At 43.2% G+C, this 17,838-nt stretch overlaps 1 protein-coding gene and 1 long non-coding RNA gene across 2 annotated transcripts; one reads left to right on the top strand and one right to left on the bottom strand.

Moving 5' to 3' along the window:
* Window positions 1-6,550: 6,550 nt before the first annotated feature.
* Window positions 6,551-8,306, top strand: LOC135377105 (uncharacterized). The gene is made up of 4 exons (XR_010418034.1): window positions 6,551-6,690; window positions 6,828-6,922; window positions 7,047-7,164; window positions 8,171-8,306. It is a non-coding gene; the product is annotated as an uncharacterized LOC135377105 (long non-coding RNA).
* A 3,655-nt stretch (window positions 8,307-11,961) lies between these two features.
* LOC135377106 (ankyrin-3-like) lies at window positions 11,962-15,472 on the bottom strand. The gene has a single exon (XM_064609424.1). It carries the CDS (start codon window positions 15,145-15,147, stop codon window positions 12,070-12,072), a length of 3,078 nt encoding a protein of 1,025 aa, XP_064465494.1. The 5' UTR covers window positions 15,148-15,472; the 3' UTR covers window positions 11,962-12,069.
* Between the last annotated feature and the right edge of the window lie 2,366 nt (window positions 15,473-17,838).

Below are 17,838 nucleotides of genomic sequence, written 5' to 3' on the forward strand. Positions count from 1 at the left end.
AAACACCCGTGTTTCAGAAACTTTTGTCCCAAGCTGTACGAGACAGTCAAGCATCCCTTCACGGGAAGGAATTTGGCTGCCCGGTATGAGGTGACTCTTTCAAACATTAGGCTGCAGTTCACTTCATGTGTTGTATAGTTCGCTCAGTTTCAATGACTGAAAACATGCACACCCAGCAGCCTGAACAGAAGTATTAATAGAGCCTCACTGCAAAGCAGGCAAGTACAAGATACCCGGGAAGAGTCGGCCACGCCCGAACGAAATGACCGAATCCCCCGAAACGAAAAACTCACGTGAAACGAAACGAAGAGAGCTTTAGCAAGTCGAACTGATCGGACGAAAACCCGTTTTGCAAAGTTTGGTTCGGAGGGAGTATGTAACGCCGTTTTGTGGTCAACGTGGCCAGAGTGCCTCAAAAATACTCCTGCCGCATTCTGGTCACTGTTATAAGTGTGTGTCCCTGACACCACCAGCAGCTTTTAAGTAGATTCATGGCACATAAGGAACCTGTGATGTACACGATCGCACACAGTCAAGAAAATTGTAGCATTTAACCTTGCTTTCTTTGATTATAACAAAAAAAGAAAGAAAGAAAGAACGCTAGAGAAAGGGTCGGCAAAACAGTGAGTGTTTTGTTGTTGTTTTTTGATTCTATCGATCTCTCGCTGTCAGATTGCACTGCCGATCTGTTGACAATCATAACGAACTAATAGCTTAGCTTTGGCCAATCTCATGTTGCAAGTTTGCTTCAAACACAACATTCAGTGATTCTTATGAAAACAGCAGCATTTCTCGAAAGATCCTGGAACGGCCACTATCTCAAGAGGTAGTACGATTCTACTCGTCATATTTCGTCCCCCAAGCCATTGCGCGGAGATGTTGGCTCCATGCCCATTTCACCACAGGCTCACCCGCACTCGCCCGTCGTCGCTTGTCTTCCATGCCACCAGCCAGCGCTGCCTGTCGCGCTTGCGCTGTTTTTGTTGGGTTTGCTTCAACTGCTGTAACGGTCGTTTCTCGTCGCCGCGTCCCGCGTGTAGTTCGCGTAATTGCGAGCGTTCCAGTAAGTCTAAAGCGTTTTAGAGCCTTTATATTGTTGTTCTCACCTGATGCTGCCGTTCTTGCAACCCGTCTGATATTGCAACTGTCCGTAAGTGGAAGCGTTTCTTCTAACCGCGAGCAGACCAGTCGGTCTCGTTTGACATGTCAAAGAGTGAAGACGCTGCCACGCTGCCTTGCATGTGAAGCCAAATCGTTCTTCGCCCTCAGGATTCTTGCCGTTTCAGGTGTGTAATTAATATAACTGTGAAGTAATATGTTCGACTGCGCCATGCATTCTCATTGTCCGTTTTACTCTATTTGCACAACGACAGGGAGATAGAACGCCAAGTGAAGTCGACTGTATGCTTTGTGCAGACGGTATGTCATATGTCTCTACACTGCTCTACATATAGGTGTCCTGTCATCGTATTTTCTGGAACGATATTTCTTGCATGTTCAGCGTGTATGACGCAGCGGCCTCCAGCAAGAGAAACTCAAGCACCGTGTTCAAATGTGGTGGGGGCTCGTGCTCGACATGACAACGCTTAGAAGTGCTTTTTCGAAAGGACAAGTTGGACCGGAAATGAGGACCTAGGCGTGCTCTTTTGCGTTGTTGTTCACCGTTCGATCATTACCAATTTTTTGTGCCCCCGTGAGTTCAACGCTCAGGTATGTTGATGATAAATGAGTATGCGTTAAAAGGTACGTACTCCGGAGTGGTGAATAAGGTAATTTGTTGCTGCTATCTCCTGTTTCGTGAGGGTTCTTGTCGGTACTCGTATACCGCAGGCATGAGGGGCTTTCTTTGCAGAACATTTCAGGAAACCAAGACTGCAGCATTTTCAAGATTGCCATAACCAGCATCATTGCAGCTCGGGTCAACATCAGCATCAAGACAGCTCTGATGTTAGCATCAGCCAAGGCAGCTCTGATATGATTTGGGACACTGTCTTGATGCTAACATCAGCTGATGTTAGCATCAAGACAGTGTCCCAAATCACATCAGACCTGATGTCGCTTTTTTTCAATAGGGATGCTTCTCCTTGACCATGTTTTTTTTTTTTTTTTGCTTATTGACGTTTTTGTGAAGGAACGCTGGATATGTGCACACCATTGACTGTCAGCTCTAGTCCCGGTCAGCTGTCGTTTTTGACAGTTTTCGTTGTAGTAATTGCTAGTCATTTGCACCAAAGGCGCTGGATGTGAACTATTTTCTCTTTCCTGGACTTGCATTTCTCCCTAGTCGTTGGCTTTGACATTTTTTCATAACTTAAATTTTCTGTTGGTAACTCTTGAGTTTCATAATCGCTACGCTGTGCATTTTACCATTTTTGATAAAGCTCATTCCACATACCGTGCACAGACTATTTTGTGCTGACATGCAGCAATTGTTGTGTTACGTCTAGTATTACATGCCATTCATTTTTGTGTCTCGGCAGTTGAAGCGAGAGCAGATAGGCAGACTGCCTATTACTGCATAACTTTTTCTTTGAGACACCACCACTTGTGCAGGCAGACCGCCTCTTGCTGTATACTTTTGTCTGTCTTTTGAGACACCGTTCACGTGCCAGTGGTTACGCAGGCAGGCTGCATATTACTGTATACCATTTCCTCCCATGCAGCAATTTTACCGTTACGTTTAATGTTAATGCTACAAGCCATTCGATTCTTCCTGGGCCACTACCGAAGTGCAAGTGGTTAGGCAGACTGCCTACTACTGCATATCTTTTTTGTTTCCTTTGAGAGACCACCTCTTACTCTGTACGTTTGTCCCCCTTTTGAGACACCATTGAAGGGCCAGTGGTTACGCAGGCAGGCTCGATATTACTGTAAACCATTTCCACCCTTTTCTGTTCATGCTACATTGCCAATGACAGTAGTTATGCGGACAGGCTGCATATTTCTGTATACCCTTCTTTTTTGTTTTTCATTTCAGACACAATTGGCATGCATTGGGTGATGCAGGCAAGCTGCTAATTTGGTATGCACCACTCGTCGTTTAGTCTATTGAGGTGCTACAAGTGTTGTGTCAGTCTATTTCCTTTCCGAAAATAAAGTGTTGGGCTCTACACACACACTGTTTACACTCGAAATTATTGTAATTCATAAAAATAAGCATATTAATGCTAAAATATGCATGGGGGGTAAATATGCATGAGGGGAGCCCCTGCCAGCATTATCGGGGATCCGTCGGGGACCTGCTGGGACCGAATACTTGCTGCCGATGTCGGTCCTTAATCATCCCGGTGTTGCAAACTGGAGGAAGGACCGGTATCGGCTGGTGGCGTGCCCCCGACTTTGTAGGATTCTTTCCCGATGCTGGACCGGCTTCGCCCCGGTCCTTTGTGCTGCTTGGGCGTGCTCCTTTAGAACAAGCAGTGTCGTGTGTAGAAGCAACATGTTCAGCCTGAAGATTCCAATCACCAGTTGTTTTACGAATAATGATTTCAGAAACGAAGTGATATTACAATGGGGAAGCTTAATCATATGGATGTAGTCCAGACGATATGAAATGTAGTTAGCAGGGACTAGGAGATGATCGCGAGCGTTTGTGTTGTGATACATTTTATGGAAGAGGCACAGCCTGGCTATTAACCGTCATGACGAGAGAAGATCAACGTCAAGGTTTTTCTTTATACGTGAAACACTTGCGCTCTGGAGTAGTTAGACGTAGTGAAACACATTTTGAACTGACTCTAATGCTTGAATGAAGTACTCTTGATGGGGATCCCATATGGCCGATGCGCATTCGAGTTTGGGCAGCACGAATGCACGATATGAAGGCAGTTTTACATGATGTGGTGCAAGATGCCTACTACGATTTAATTTGGTAACTGTAAACATAACTCTACAAACAGCACGCCATCATTGGTCCCATATCGGTCCAAGATTGGCAGCCAATATGAGTTACGTTGCTCCAGTATATAGGCCGTGCAACAAACGTCTGGTAATACGCCGATGAAACTGTCAATATTGTCCAATATTGCAAGCCCGTGGTGAGCCAATGCAGAATACGAATCATCTGTAGCTATAGTAACTGCCACTCGGGTCTAGTTTTAATTGGTTACAAAGGCAGCACGACAATGCGAAGACATCACAGTACAATGCATTTTTTTCGTCTTTTTTTTTTCTTCTTATATTTATCTGCGTAGATACTGAAACACTGTCATGGGTAGCACTGTGGTGAGATAGTAGGATCTCGCTCGGTCTGGGATTCGAGTAGCCCTACAAAAGTACCCATCACTGAGAACATGTCGACCAAAAAAGTAAGAAATAGTTGTTGCCAGAATACTTCGCGGGACCGCAAGTTAAATTTTAGCAATACTATTCTGGTTTTTCCCTTCATATCACGAAATTTCGGAATACGTATTGAAATATAACCATTGGTTGAAAGTTGGCTACATTGGCACTGTGGTTTGACGGCAGACCAATGTAACGCCAACAAACGTCATCGTTCACTAAGCAATTCGAGAAAGTAAATTTATGGACGACATTGCTTCAAACCCAAATAACAATGATATGCTGGTCATTTTATAACACGACGTGCCTCATTTGTCCATTTTTGTGTACCTGCGGTTGAGCCAAGGTAACACAACTTATTGCTCTTCATTGGATTGATTGGCCCTCCTTAGGATCAATGAAACCGGGACAGTGCCAATATTGGACCAATATCGTGTGCTGCTCGGGTAGTTAGAATCCGCAAAAGCACCTGTAATAACAACTTACGCACACATCACAAGCTTTCACAAGCTGGCCATAACTATAACTTGTGTCCCCTCGACGTACGTGTCCTTGTCTGCTATGAGGCCCTAGGACATATCCTGCGCTGTGTGCCGGCCGCTAATTCTGCATCTCGTTCATGACGAAGAACAACAGAAGAACGGTCCAGAAGAATAGCAGTCTCTGTTCGAAATATGGGTCCTCCTACATATTTCTTTACCGGTTCATTTGATTTGCTACCCTTCTGCATCTCTTGATGACATCTAACTGGACACATTACTTCAAAGACAACTGCATGTAATTATTTAATCACACGCACACAAATCCAATTTGTGACGGGCATTTTTGAGTCAGTCGTGATTCCTTTACACAAACCGTGATTACATCAAAGTAGTATCTTCCGTAATCGGTGACTATACTGTAATCTGTAATCACAACTGGCGCAGCAATTTGGAACCGGTACATTTATTTTGCCGTAATGAAAGTACGAGTGTCTCTATGTGTGTTTCGCTCGACAATAGTAACTTTACACAACTCTGTAGCGAAGTGAGCGAGAGTTCCGAAATAATTTGAAATAAGCCTTCTCCCATGTGCGAAAAACACTGTTTTATTTACATTCTTGGATATTTGGGTATATACATTTGATACCAAGGGCGGTAAACTTAGGACCCATATATCTCCAGTGTTGAAGCGTACCGCCCTGGCAGATGGATTGAACTTCACACATCGTTTGACTAACATTTGTGATAAGCAATTACCACCCTAAAAGGTATAAGACTGACCAACTGTGTTTTTTTTTAAGAATGTGAGGTTCAATCGTTGTATTACAGTTATCTGCAGTAAATGTGAGACCCACTATATAATCACATGCAGCACGTATTCGAATACTGTGGTATAACGTAGCTAACCATATAACAAGCACATTAGTAACAAACACGTTTTTACACATTTTCGGACCACCCTATTACCCTACTACGGAACGGCACTTCGTAACATAAGGAACAAGAAGAAGGAAAAACGCGTTAGCCATGACCATCCTAAAAGTGATTTTTTGCCTGTTTTTTTACTTTGGCTAATATTTGTACTTTCTCGGATGAGGGTAATTAAGGACTCAGTATACTGCTGCTGATACCTCTATTAAAACTGCCATATTGTCTGCAGAGCTCGTGTCCACTGACAACTCCGTGCCACTTGGTGCTTAAAGGTCAGATATGCCGATTTTGAAGTGCCGCAGAACTGAGCGATACTCGCGCTGTGTGTTCATTACCGAACACTGAATATGTGTGCGAAATATCTTGCTCCAACTGTTCGTAGTTTTTTAGAAAACAGTTTTTTTAGTTCCCACGCCCGGCCGTCAGACCGTCGGCAAACCCTGCGCACGGGCGCACCGACGTCACTGTTCTCGGTTTATCTGTCTTTGGCTTGGCATGGACTCTTGGCTTGGCTGCTTGGCTTCTTTCGTTTCCTCCCCTGTGCATCGTACATAAGCGAACAACTGTTATGTTGTTGCTAAGCCGGAAACAAAGCATGTGAATGTTTTTTTTTGGCACAGCGTCGTTTGGAAAGTGCACTTCCTTGTTCTGACCTTGCCTTTTATGGGCTGGAGCGATATGAATCGTAAATATGCCACGGCGAAGTTGTCGAAGATGCGAGAGTGCTACGCTGTTAGAACAATTCATCGGTGCATTCAAGTGTTACCTATTATAAGCTGCCAAAAGACCAAGCAGTGCGAAGCTCTTGGCTGACAGTGGTGCCTGCTAATTTCCACTGCAAGGATTTCGTTCACGAATGTTATCATAGGTTACGCGCGACTCCAGAGGCAATTTGGAATCTCGGCACGAAATCGTCTGATGAAAATCTGAGGTGCCCGACGCATAACATTTTGAACGTGCCACGGAGGATCAAGGCAAAAAACGAGAGCAAAAAATGGTAAGTCGAGGTTCAGATATAAAAAATAGCAAGCTTAATGAATCGATTGTGCAGCTGTCCTACTGCGCTTACTCTGATATAACCACGATTAACAACACAATAGTACTATTGATAATCTAACTTCTGAATTATCACAGGTGCACGCTGAAGGCGGAAATGAAGCATGATCTGGCTTGCATCTGGTCATGAAGAAATTGCTGACACGTTAGTTGCAGTCCACCTCCACCAACAGGTATGACAATGTGATGTTATAATTTGAGTATTCATCTATGTTCAACTTTTCATGTGCACTCGCATGCAGACATTTTGACACCACTTTTAAATCTGCCTGATAAAGTTACAACCTGTGCTTCCAGGGTGGAAAACAAAGATCGCCATTCCGATTAGCTGCTATCTCCCAGTTCAAGCACTTTTGTGTCTGGACACTGGTTCCTGTGGATGGGGTGTTACAAGCTTTACTGTCTGATATAGAAGGTACGTTACATTAGTTCAGTTAATTTGTCTTTTGCACATTTTTGTTACTGTTAGCTGGATTACTGTTGGACATACAATCCTTTGACACACCGAAGCTGATGTCGCCTCTGATAACATTTTAGAATTTTCAGTGTCATCAACGTCCATTGAGGAAGGTGCCTTTACTATCTGTGAATCTTCAACAGAAGAATAGCCCAGAATTCATGTTAACATTGTCTACTCTTATTAATTCACTGTCTGTTTTCTGAGAGCTTAGAAAAATGGAAACTATTTATTTGTTTGTTGTTTATAACTTCACACTGGATACTGGTGTGGTACTGGCTTGACATGTAAGCTAAAATACCTGGATTCTACAATAATTGTGTTCAACTTGGTGCATTACCGTGGGCAATGCCACATTCACTACATTTTTAGTGGGTCCGGTGCACAAATACTGTGTGCATACTGCATACATACATACTGTTCGATAGGCAAAAATACCTGAGCAGTGCTGTGTAGTCTTTTTACCCAAAGTCCATACTCTTACTGCAAAGTCACACTACATAGAACAGCAATGTGCAGGTATGCTGCGATAGAGATTCACAACAGAAAGAAGACTGTTGAGAGCATCTAAATTTTAATGAGAGGAGGCTTTCGTGCACAAGGCTGCTCTTGTTAATGTCTGACATGAAGTTACAAAATCCCAGAATATATAAAACATGTTGTAATGTAGAGAGCGAGGGGTGGTACAGACATAAAGATAATTATATAATCGTATATAATAAAATAAAAAGGGGGTACAACTGCCCCCTCAACTCAACTCGACAACTCAATAACTCTACTTATTCTCTACTTTACAACATGTCATATATTCTGGAATTTTGTAACTTGATGTTAGACATCAAGAAGTACAGCCTTCTGTGCAAAAGTATTCCTTCTGTTGTGCACAATCATTATGCAGTAAATGTGACTATCCATTTCTTGTCCATTAAATGCTTTTCCTTTCTTTCTTTCTTTTTTTCTGCAGTGATGAGCATCCATAAGGACACATGCCAGAAAGGGAGTCTCTTTGGGATGACAAACCCTCATCACCTCATGAGGATACAATGGTTGACGAATGGTTCTCAAGCACATCGAAACTTCCAACAAATAATTCATGAAAAAGCCAGTGAGTGCTAGCACCAGGAATTGAACGTGGGCCATCCTGCTACCAGTCAGAGATGTTCAGTGGTGTAGCCACGAGGGGGCTAGGGGGGGCTCGAGCCCCCCCTACCTGCCAAAGACCGACCCACACAAATCGTGCAAATCCGAGAACATAATATATGGGGGGGGGGGGGGGGGGGACCAGTGTGACTATCGCGAAAGTTCTTGCAGTTCATGGCGTCTATCTAAGAAGCATTCTTGAATGGTTTTCAAAGTTCAATGGGTTTAAAAAAAAATGGGTTTCAAAAATGAGGTTTTCAAAATACTTCCAATGTCGTGACACCACTTCATTGGTCATGACAGCCTATACATGTAATCGTACTGTGAACGTCTAAATAAACTATTTTCGTTCCCTTTTTTAATCCTCAGTTTGAAGTGTGCACAAGTATGTGTGTGTTGTCGACACAGGATCAGCGGGGGGGGGGGGGGGGGGTTCGTATCGAGCCCCCCCCCCCCTACCTTTGAGGTCGGGCTACGCCACTGGAGATGTTACATTTCAGGCGCTCATTGACTTTTGGTGAATTACTTGTTGACTTTGTCCCAAGGTGGAGCTCGCTACAGCTCATTTGGTATCTGTTAATGTTGTGGCGTGTGTTGCGTTTTTCTCTTTGTGTGTTCCAGACTCAGAACGGTTAATTTGGATCAGGTCAGGTACGTTTCATTTACACATGGCAAACATAAAGTGGTGTTTCTCAACACAACTTAGCAGTGGTCTTCATGCATTACTGATACAGGCCATTAAGCGTGAATGGAAACCTAGCCAGAGCAGCTGATACACAGAGAGAACATAGCCCGTGTGTGTTTGTCTTTTCCACCGCAGCCCTTGGGTTTCCTCCCTGATGGCTACACATGTCAGGGATAGGTTTCAGAACCGGTAGTTCCCGCCAAGTGTGAATTGCTTTTCAGGGGATCATCACGCTGGCAGATGAAACATGTGGTTTAAATTATTTGCAGGACAGGAATTGCGCAGCTTCACACAAATACTACTACTACGACGTAAGAGTGGTTTAAAATCTATATTTTTTGTGTTCCTGACATTATCGCACAAGATGTAGTATCCACTATGATCCTTTATATGGGGGGTATGTACAGTGCAATCAACAGATGCTATTTACAAATCTGTGTTTTCTACTGTGTTGAAATGGGGTAGTTTGTATCTGAGAGCCATAGTGAAACACAGGCCCTCGAGAAACATGGCAACACATTGCAGGGACCCTGGATGCTGCCTAAATTTCCAGAACACACAGCTCAAGGCAGCGGTTAAATAACAAGTGGTTAGAGAAATCCAAGATAGTTGCATCCGTAAGCAGTCCGCTGTTGGATTTGCTTCTGTCAGAGATACGTTATCTCAAAGGGAACGCACGGACACACTCAGAATGATACTAGGGCTGCCTGTGAAATAGAATGAGGAGAGGGGAAGATATATAACCTTTTTCTTGTCTGTTATTCTATTGGTTAAATTGTCATTTTCTTAGCAGCATATGTGTGTATATTCCAGAGTCTGCTAATAAATATATCAGTTTAGAACTAGCAGTCGCATTGTAGATGTCTCATCCTGTCCTTGGTTGCTTGTGATTCACTATGGCCATGCTTGCTAATGCAAAAACAGAAAACAAAAAAGACAATAGAAAAACACGGAAAGAGCGACCTAAAAAGTTGCCTGTTCTACTGCTCACATGGAGGCAATGCAATGAGGTAACATGTTCCATTCATGAACTGTGCATAGTAGTACATATCACAACGGCAACCGATTAATCAGATTTTTCTTGAAGTACTTTGTTTTTTTTTTAGCTTTGTTTGCACAGTCTATTATTGGAGCTTTATGTGATTCCCCTCTTCAGATACTTTAAGATTGCTGATGCTGTGCAGTTTGTTAATTTTGAAACTGTACTGTGCTGAGGAACAAAAACAGAATTGTCATATCTGCATTTGAGCACATAGGAATAATTTGTAAGTACTTTACTTGTTGACATTAATATTTGCACCAGGTCACAACATTGTTAATTTATGGAAAATGTAAATAAATATATTTATTTACTTTCCAACCAATGCACAAATGTCTTCTTTTCTAGTGAGATATTCCTTGTTCACCAGACATAAATGATGGTAGAGTCTAGCGTTGCTTTTTGCCACTTCACATATATGCACTGTTATTCGTGTGCACATGTAGGAATAGGAAGGTAGAGGATGCGCATAAAAAATTTCGTATGCAGCCACACATATGGTTCAGAAGATTAATTAGATGATGTCCAAGCATATATAATTGTGCTTCATGTGTAATGGGTATGCTAACGGATTGCTTCCATGAAGCCTTTTCATTTATTTTTTATAAATTCTTTTTATGAATGTTATTTTTGATTTTATATAAATTTCATATTACATATTGTATACTTATATTTTTATAAATTTTATACTAAAAACTCAGGTTACACGGCCCCTGTAAGAGTGCCCTTTGCAAATGGTTTGATAACGTGTCTCGAACTGTAAAGGTAAGAGGCAATCGAGAATGCTGCAGACAAGGTTGCAACTTTGTACAATAATTCCTGAGCACGGAATTAATCCCGAGGCTGGCCAGTGATGTCACCCACGACGACAAGTCACATAACTGCCTTTAATACTTTTACACCCCATGGGCTGAGTTGTGAATTGAAAGAGCACTCTACAGAAGGATACGGTGCACCTGATTTCTAGGATCTATGCTATGCCCTAACTCTTCAGACACCACATTTCTAAGTGGCAATATGTGCTCTGGTACTTCTTTTGCGTCTGCATTGTGTGCAACCACATGGCTATTGGAGCTTTCGTGTGCATCTTTCTGTGCGACGGTGTTCATTACAAACAATATCCAGATGTTAGACATAAAATGCAGTAGTTTGTAGCGTACCACACAACGCAGCGTGGCATGGGAGTGCGTGATTCAAAGAAAGCTTCTGGAAAATGCACAGAATCCCACAAAAAGTTTAAAATGTGATTTGTATTTCGTTTTACGTCTTTCGTCGTTACATACCATCGTCGACGCTGTTGCACATTGATAAATCGTACGTAAAACTTGTCCCATAGCAGTATGCGGTTTCTCAAATACATAGCACAATTTTCCTGCAGTAATAAAACGCTGTCGGCACTTTCTTGCTGACACGGCTGTCGAAACGTCAGCCTCTACAATGGGCAAGTGCTGTAAAGGGGCTAACGCAGACGCGACTTGATACAAATTGTACGTGCTCACAAAACACAAACGACGAATTCCAGTCACAACATCGCACAGAGGTTGGTTCGCGAATGAGTTCGCAGCTGCTGCACTGTTTACTTATCGCGGAACGGTGGAACCCGGCTGTCCGCCATCTTCAAGCACAGATACGTGAAGCCGCGAGAAGCCGTAGCTGAAATCCACTGACAAGTACGAAGGCGCGTACACGTCACAATGCCCGTTCGGGCGCATCTACGTCATAAAAATGGCTGCGCCCATGTGTGTTTCGGAATGAATTACCTATTTTTTTTACATGGTACTGTACCGAACTGAGAGAATGAAGGTGTATTTTGGGGAGAGCTGGATGTGGGCTTTCAGAATATCACAACCGTTTCGACTATTTGGGATATCGGCATAGCTGACCTTTAACCAAAACAGTTGCCAACAATCGTCAGCATCATGAATGAAAGTCACTCAAGCGAGCAATTTCTTAGGGAAGCTAACAGAGTCGGGATCGTGACTACTTTCTAGGACATATTCTAATATTTCCTGGACTTCATCGTCCATTTGTCAGCAGAAACATTTGTATGAGGAAGCAAGAGAGAAATATAATTCCGGATTAGTGATTTCTTAGTCTCTTCTAGACGGGGGAAATGATCTCCAACTTCGTCGAGTGTTTCACGGAAACACACGTCTACTGCACTGACATTTGATTGGAGAACCATAAGTTTCAGAAAAGGCGTAGTTGCAGTACTCATATCGTTCTTACAAAATGACAGCAGCGGGGGAGACGTCAATAAACTCGCAGCGTCATAATCACAACAATATGGCAATAATGTCACCAGCTCTTCTCTCATATAATTTTCTGCACAGATTCGCGTTGGTGAATCGCCTATGAAATTAGGACAGTTCATGAGAGAGTGCGGGATGAGGCATCTGAGAACATTCATTGTCCCATTTCTCGCAAAAAGGAAGAGGCACGTTCCTCCAGTGTTGTCGCGCATATTAGCGAAGGAGTGCGGAAGAAGGAAGTTCACGATGTCAACGTCACCACTTTCACATGCCATGTGAAAAGGTGTCCGTCCATACTTGTCACACGAACTCACTCTAGAGCGGGGTAATAATAACTTCACAACATCCAGGTGTCCATTTGAGGCGCACACATGCATGGGCGTCTTTCGATCCATATTCATCACGTCCACTGATGTATAAAAGGGAATCAGACGCTTCACCACATATGTGTGTCCGTTCCACGCGCTCAAGTGCAATACAGTGTTCTCTTTTTCATCGGTAAAACATACGGATGAAGGTGAGAGGTGAACTTCTACAGGTTCCACATTACCTTCCCGTGTGCCAGTTAGCAGCTTTGTATTGCCATCGTCTTCGACCATTTCCGTGACGACATCGTCAATGTGGGGATCATCGGTGTTATTCATGTCCGACCATCCCCGATATAAGGTAACACTGTCGTCATTCTTTACTCTACATTCTACATAATCGTGCATACGCAGATTTAAATGCGGTAATAACAGCTTCATGTAATTAATGTAATTTATTTCTTTGATCTCGCGTAGCTTACTCTTGGCCATATCTTGTAGCAGTCTACGGCTATAAGGATCACCAGCGATGACGTCTAAACGGAGGACGAGAAGTTTCAGACACCAAATTTCTTCTTGGAAATCCTTGATCCTTGTCCGCACAGACACGGAGTTACTGCTGATCCTATCTGCATGCCCAGGGTCAGTGTGTCGCAAATAAGGCCATAGAGTTTGCAACGCTTTTCTTCCACCTTCCGAAACGTACAACGGTGATGAGCCGAACGTTTCGGGTGAGTTCACGAGCGAGTGTGGGATGAGACACCTCATCACAGCTTTCTGCGCCGAACTCAACCGATATTTCCAACTCACTGTCCATGCAAAGTCTAAGCACGTTTTTCCTTCGTAATTAAGCATGTGAGCACTTGTGTGATGTAGAAGAAACATCACAGCGTGAAGGGAATCATTCATAGAAGCCACATGAAGTGTTGTGTTCAATCTGATAAAATGTGCGTCATATATCCGAGTGCGAAGGATTAACAACTTCATGGCCTGCAAATCATCTCTCTTTGCACATATATCCATCAGAGCGCATTGCTTATGATGAAGATCATTCACTGAGGTATAATGAGGAAGAAGTAGTTTCACAATCTCTGCATCTCTACTCAAGTACAAAGGGGTTTGAAAGTACATATTTCTATTGGTAGCGGGTAAATGTGCGAGGTAAAACTTTGTTGTCTCCAGATTCCCTTCTTCCGCGCTAATGTGCAACATTGTGTTTCCATCCTCATAAAAAATTCCAATGTCGCAGTAAGGAAGGAGCATTTTACAAACAGCCTCGGACTTTCCGTAGAAAGGGATAGTTCTATTGCGAACATCTGTTAAACCATCAAGATTTCCAATTAGCGAGGACTCTGCAGAAGATTTCAAGCTTCGTTTCTTGCGTGATTCTAATTGGTCCCTGGTGTCTTTGTCTAGTACTCCTATACTCTCTCTCGGGGCCACATAGCTCAGATACACGTCTAAAATTCCTCGTAGGTCATAGATCACAGCTGTGAATATAGCTCGCTCTAGAAAATGTCTCTTTTGCTCGAAGGTTTCACATGAGCGCAGATTTTCGCTAGACTGCTTCACTGCTTCCTCACTGCATCGAGTGTACAATACGTTGAGTCTCTCTTCGATACGTAGAGCATGATCCCACGAAAGTGTCATCAAAATATTTGTCAACGTATATTCCGTATTAAAAGCATCCCGCAAACATTCCATCCGCTTTGCCATCCACTCTGCGTCCCATGGGGAAAAGAGTTCTACGTACTGGAATGGTGACATCTTAAACAAATCATCCACGATTAGTTCATCATCCATTGGAAGCTTCTCCAATGTCGTTTTATCAGCATGCAGGGCAGCTACGTGCAATGGAGTCCTTCGGAGTTCATCGACAACGCGCATGTCTTCTGTTTGAATATCACGTTGCTCAAAATATGAAGCGTCGTTGTTTATCACAGCAGAGTGAAGTGGGTAGGACGCCGACGCCAGTCCGTCTAACAACAGCATTACTCCCTCGTAGTTTTCTTCACCATACAATCCGACGACTTTCTTCCAAAAGCTCGGTTTTCTTCTTATCTTTGCCTTCTCCAGTAGGTACTGAGCTGCGAAAAATTCGGCGAAAGTCTTGTGAACGAACTCGGGAATTCCTCCATCGTTAATTCGATTGACGAAACCTTCTTTGAGAGAATTGTCCGCAACGCGTTTGATGAAACTTTCTTTGGGATCTAACTGCTCTAGTTCGTCTTCATTCAATAAGGTTTTCAAGACAACCTCAGGAAATATACACTTCATAGCGAGGACACAATGGCTTGTGTTGACTGAAGACTGCGCTGCATCGTACTCCCCACGCACGGAACTTAATGCGATGTTTTCCTTCACCTTTTCGTTTCGGTGCACAAGGTGCTTGTACTCGACAAACATCTTGTAAATGTGTACAGTGTATATACTTCGGCCGGCGGAGACGTCAGCAATTTTAAGCAGCGAAAAGTAATCGTGGGACTTCGTGATTTCCCCGCTCTCTATCTGAGCCATCATATGAAGCAGGAGAGGGGTTTCCAGGATTGTCTTGTTTTTCTGCTTCAATGACGAGTACAGTTGCTGGAATTTTTGAGCAAACGCGTCATTCCTGGTGGCTGGAGTTTCTCTTTGTGCCCTCTATTTTTTTTAGGAAATCATTCTGGTTTTCATCAGAGAAAGGAACGAGATCATATGACACCGTGTGCAAAGCATCTTGGGCATGGGGTTTAAACACAGTGCGAGTAAAAAGGTACTCCTTGTAAACTTTTTTGTTAGCTAGAAACAGTATAAGTTCCAGCACACACTTCCGACATTCCTCGTTAACTTCATCGAAGCTATCCAACATGACGACGATGGATGGATAGGGATGGGGGAAATAAAAACAAGTTTTCTGTGCACACGGTAAACGGTACTCTAGGTTCTTTAGCCATTTGAACTGGGAAAGGTTAAAGGGGTTGGGACGCTTTCATAGATGTGGTTTGTTACATCATGGGTGCATGTTTACCACACCATGACACTGATTAAGAAATGATTATTTTTGTTACACGTTATGACTCGCAAGATAAAAACCCTCGAACAGATAACCGACTAAAGCACACATGCCACATACCTCAGAGCTACAACCAATCCCATTGGAAGCCAGTCTGTGGCATTAGTGCTTCAGGAGTTTCTATATTCACGGTACCATTTCATACACTGTTATTCCCATGTTCGTTGCAACGCACACCTTGGTACAAAGAACCTTCTTTTACGTTCATGTGGAATGATTCTGTTGCAGAATGATTAGTGGGCATGACCTTGTTTTTGCTATTAGACTGACCACAGAACACTTGAACGGCACCGAGGATTTGTTCATCTTGCAGTGTCCTAGCTCACCTGTGGTAAGGACCATGCAGGTCAGTGAGGCAGTTTAATGATCCCTGCTTATGGCAACAAAATTATGTGTTATGCGGAAACAGCTTATTTAAAGCAGGATGAGGCGAAGGTGAGCGCATGCCCCGATGTTTCCTGACGTGACCTGGTACGTTGAAGAGACAAACAACTCACTTAACGAATCTGTTGCTCTTATCAGTGTGACTTTTTTTTCTGTGTTGTTACACACAACTCGAACACTACTTGTTTTTTGTTTCCAGATAACGCTCTCCTGCCGTTGGTCGGCTGCTCTTATGCCTGTCGGCTAGATAAAGCCAGGACTTATCTCTCACTGCAATTGGCGTGCGACTTATTTGTTGTTCGACACACATTGCAGTCTGAAAAGCACTCTTGTCCGACCTATCAGATAAAAAAGCAACGGATTCGTTAAGTGGAGCTCACGCTAAGCACACACAGACACATACACTCACCTTTATCGCATGACACTATCGCATGAGCTATTTCTATTGTAAAGATGTTAAAATCGATAAAACCCCAGTGCGAAGGTAAACAAAGGGACGAGTCGAATACAAACAAACAGACGACACTCAGCACTGACTGCAACCATATGAGTTTATTTCCGTCACTACCTTCCTTTGTAAACTCACATGGTTGCAGTCAGTGCTGTGTGTCGTCGCTTTGTTTGTGTTCGTCTCGTCCTTTTTTTTACCTTCGCACTGGGGTTTTATCGATTTTAACATGTCATGCCAACCCGCCCAAGTTTTAACCTTGTTCCAGATTGTAAAGAATTCTAAAGGTGCTCTACTGTGTGCTACTGCGTCAAAACTTCTTAAATATTTCAAATAGACACTCCCATTTTACAAGTTTATGTTCGAGGTACATAATGACCCACTGAACAGTACAATATAATAAATAGTATAAAATTATTAGTGCGAAATAAGTTGAGTGATCGTTTACCCTCGCGCATGAATACATGTCCAGCACTTGCTAAACCTTGACGTAGTCCCACGTGGAGCACGTGTTGCGTTTGTCATCCTGTGGTACTGCCGCAGCTGTGGCTATGAAATGCATGCAGACATGGAAATATGGAAGAAGACGACCACAGGAAGTAGTGGAGGATAAGATGGTTAACATGGGTCCTGGGCTGACTTCTAGAGTAGCAACTAGAGGATGCGGGCCGCGACATGAGGGGGCTGTCAGTCAGTAAATCAAATACATTTCAATTCGCAATACACCATGGCTACTATTGTTGTTTATATTTTAATCGCTATCATTTTCCTGTTTATTTACACTTTGTGTGGCAACTTGGGAAATGTGGCTATCTGCGCAGTAGCAAGAACAGTGTTGAAGGTTGAATTGGTCTCGGGAACGATTAGTTTTACCCCCATGGTGCATTCTCTCTTTTCTCTTTCTTCGGTGACGTCGAGTTTAACCGTCCCCACGGTTTGTAGTTTTCGTACTACCGAGCGCGCACATGATATGGTTTGACTACAATGTGTTTTCTTTACTGTATCCTACACTTGCACGAATATGAATAGAGAATGTCGCGGAGAACTCGCTGAACTTGCACTTCCATTTCCTCCTTATCGTCAGCATCGCGATAGTTGATCATGATATCAAGACCATTCATCCTCCCACCAAGGCATCTTCATGAGCAAAGCTTGCGCATGCTGTCTTGTCAAAGGAATGCTTCATTAGCCAACACATCGGAACGCCGAGGAGGAACACGCGGAACCTTGCGAGGAGGACGTGGGAGCTCTTGTCGAACTCTTGTAGCCGCCTTTTTTCGCATTTCGGGCACCATTCCACACACAACCGGGAACAAAAGAAAAAAAA

Source organism: Ornithodoros turicata, chromosome 1 (genome assembly GCF_037126465.1).
Source record: "Ornithodoros turicata isolate Travis chromosome 1, ASM3712646v1, whole genome shotgun sequence".
NCBI classification, from domain to species: domain Eukaryota; kingdom Metazoa; phylum Arthropoda; class Arachnida; order Ixodida; family Argasidae; genus Ornithodoros; species Ornithodoros turicata.

Bases quoted from the DNA above. Each gene is read 5' to 3' on its own strand.
- LOC135377106 (XM_064609424.1), bottom strand. From the start codon at position 15,147: ATGATGGCTCAGATAGAGAGCGGGGAAATCACGAAGTCCCACGATTAC.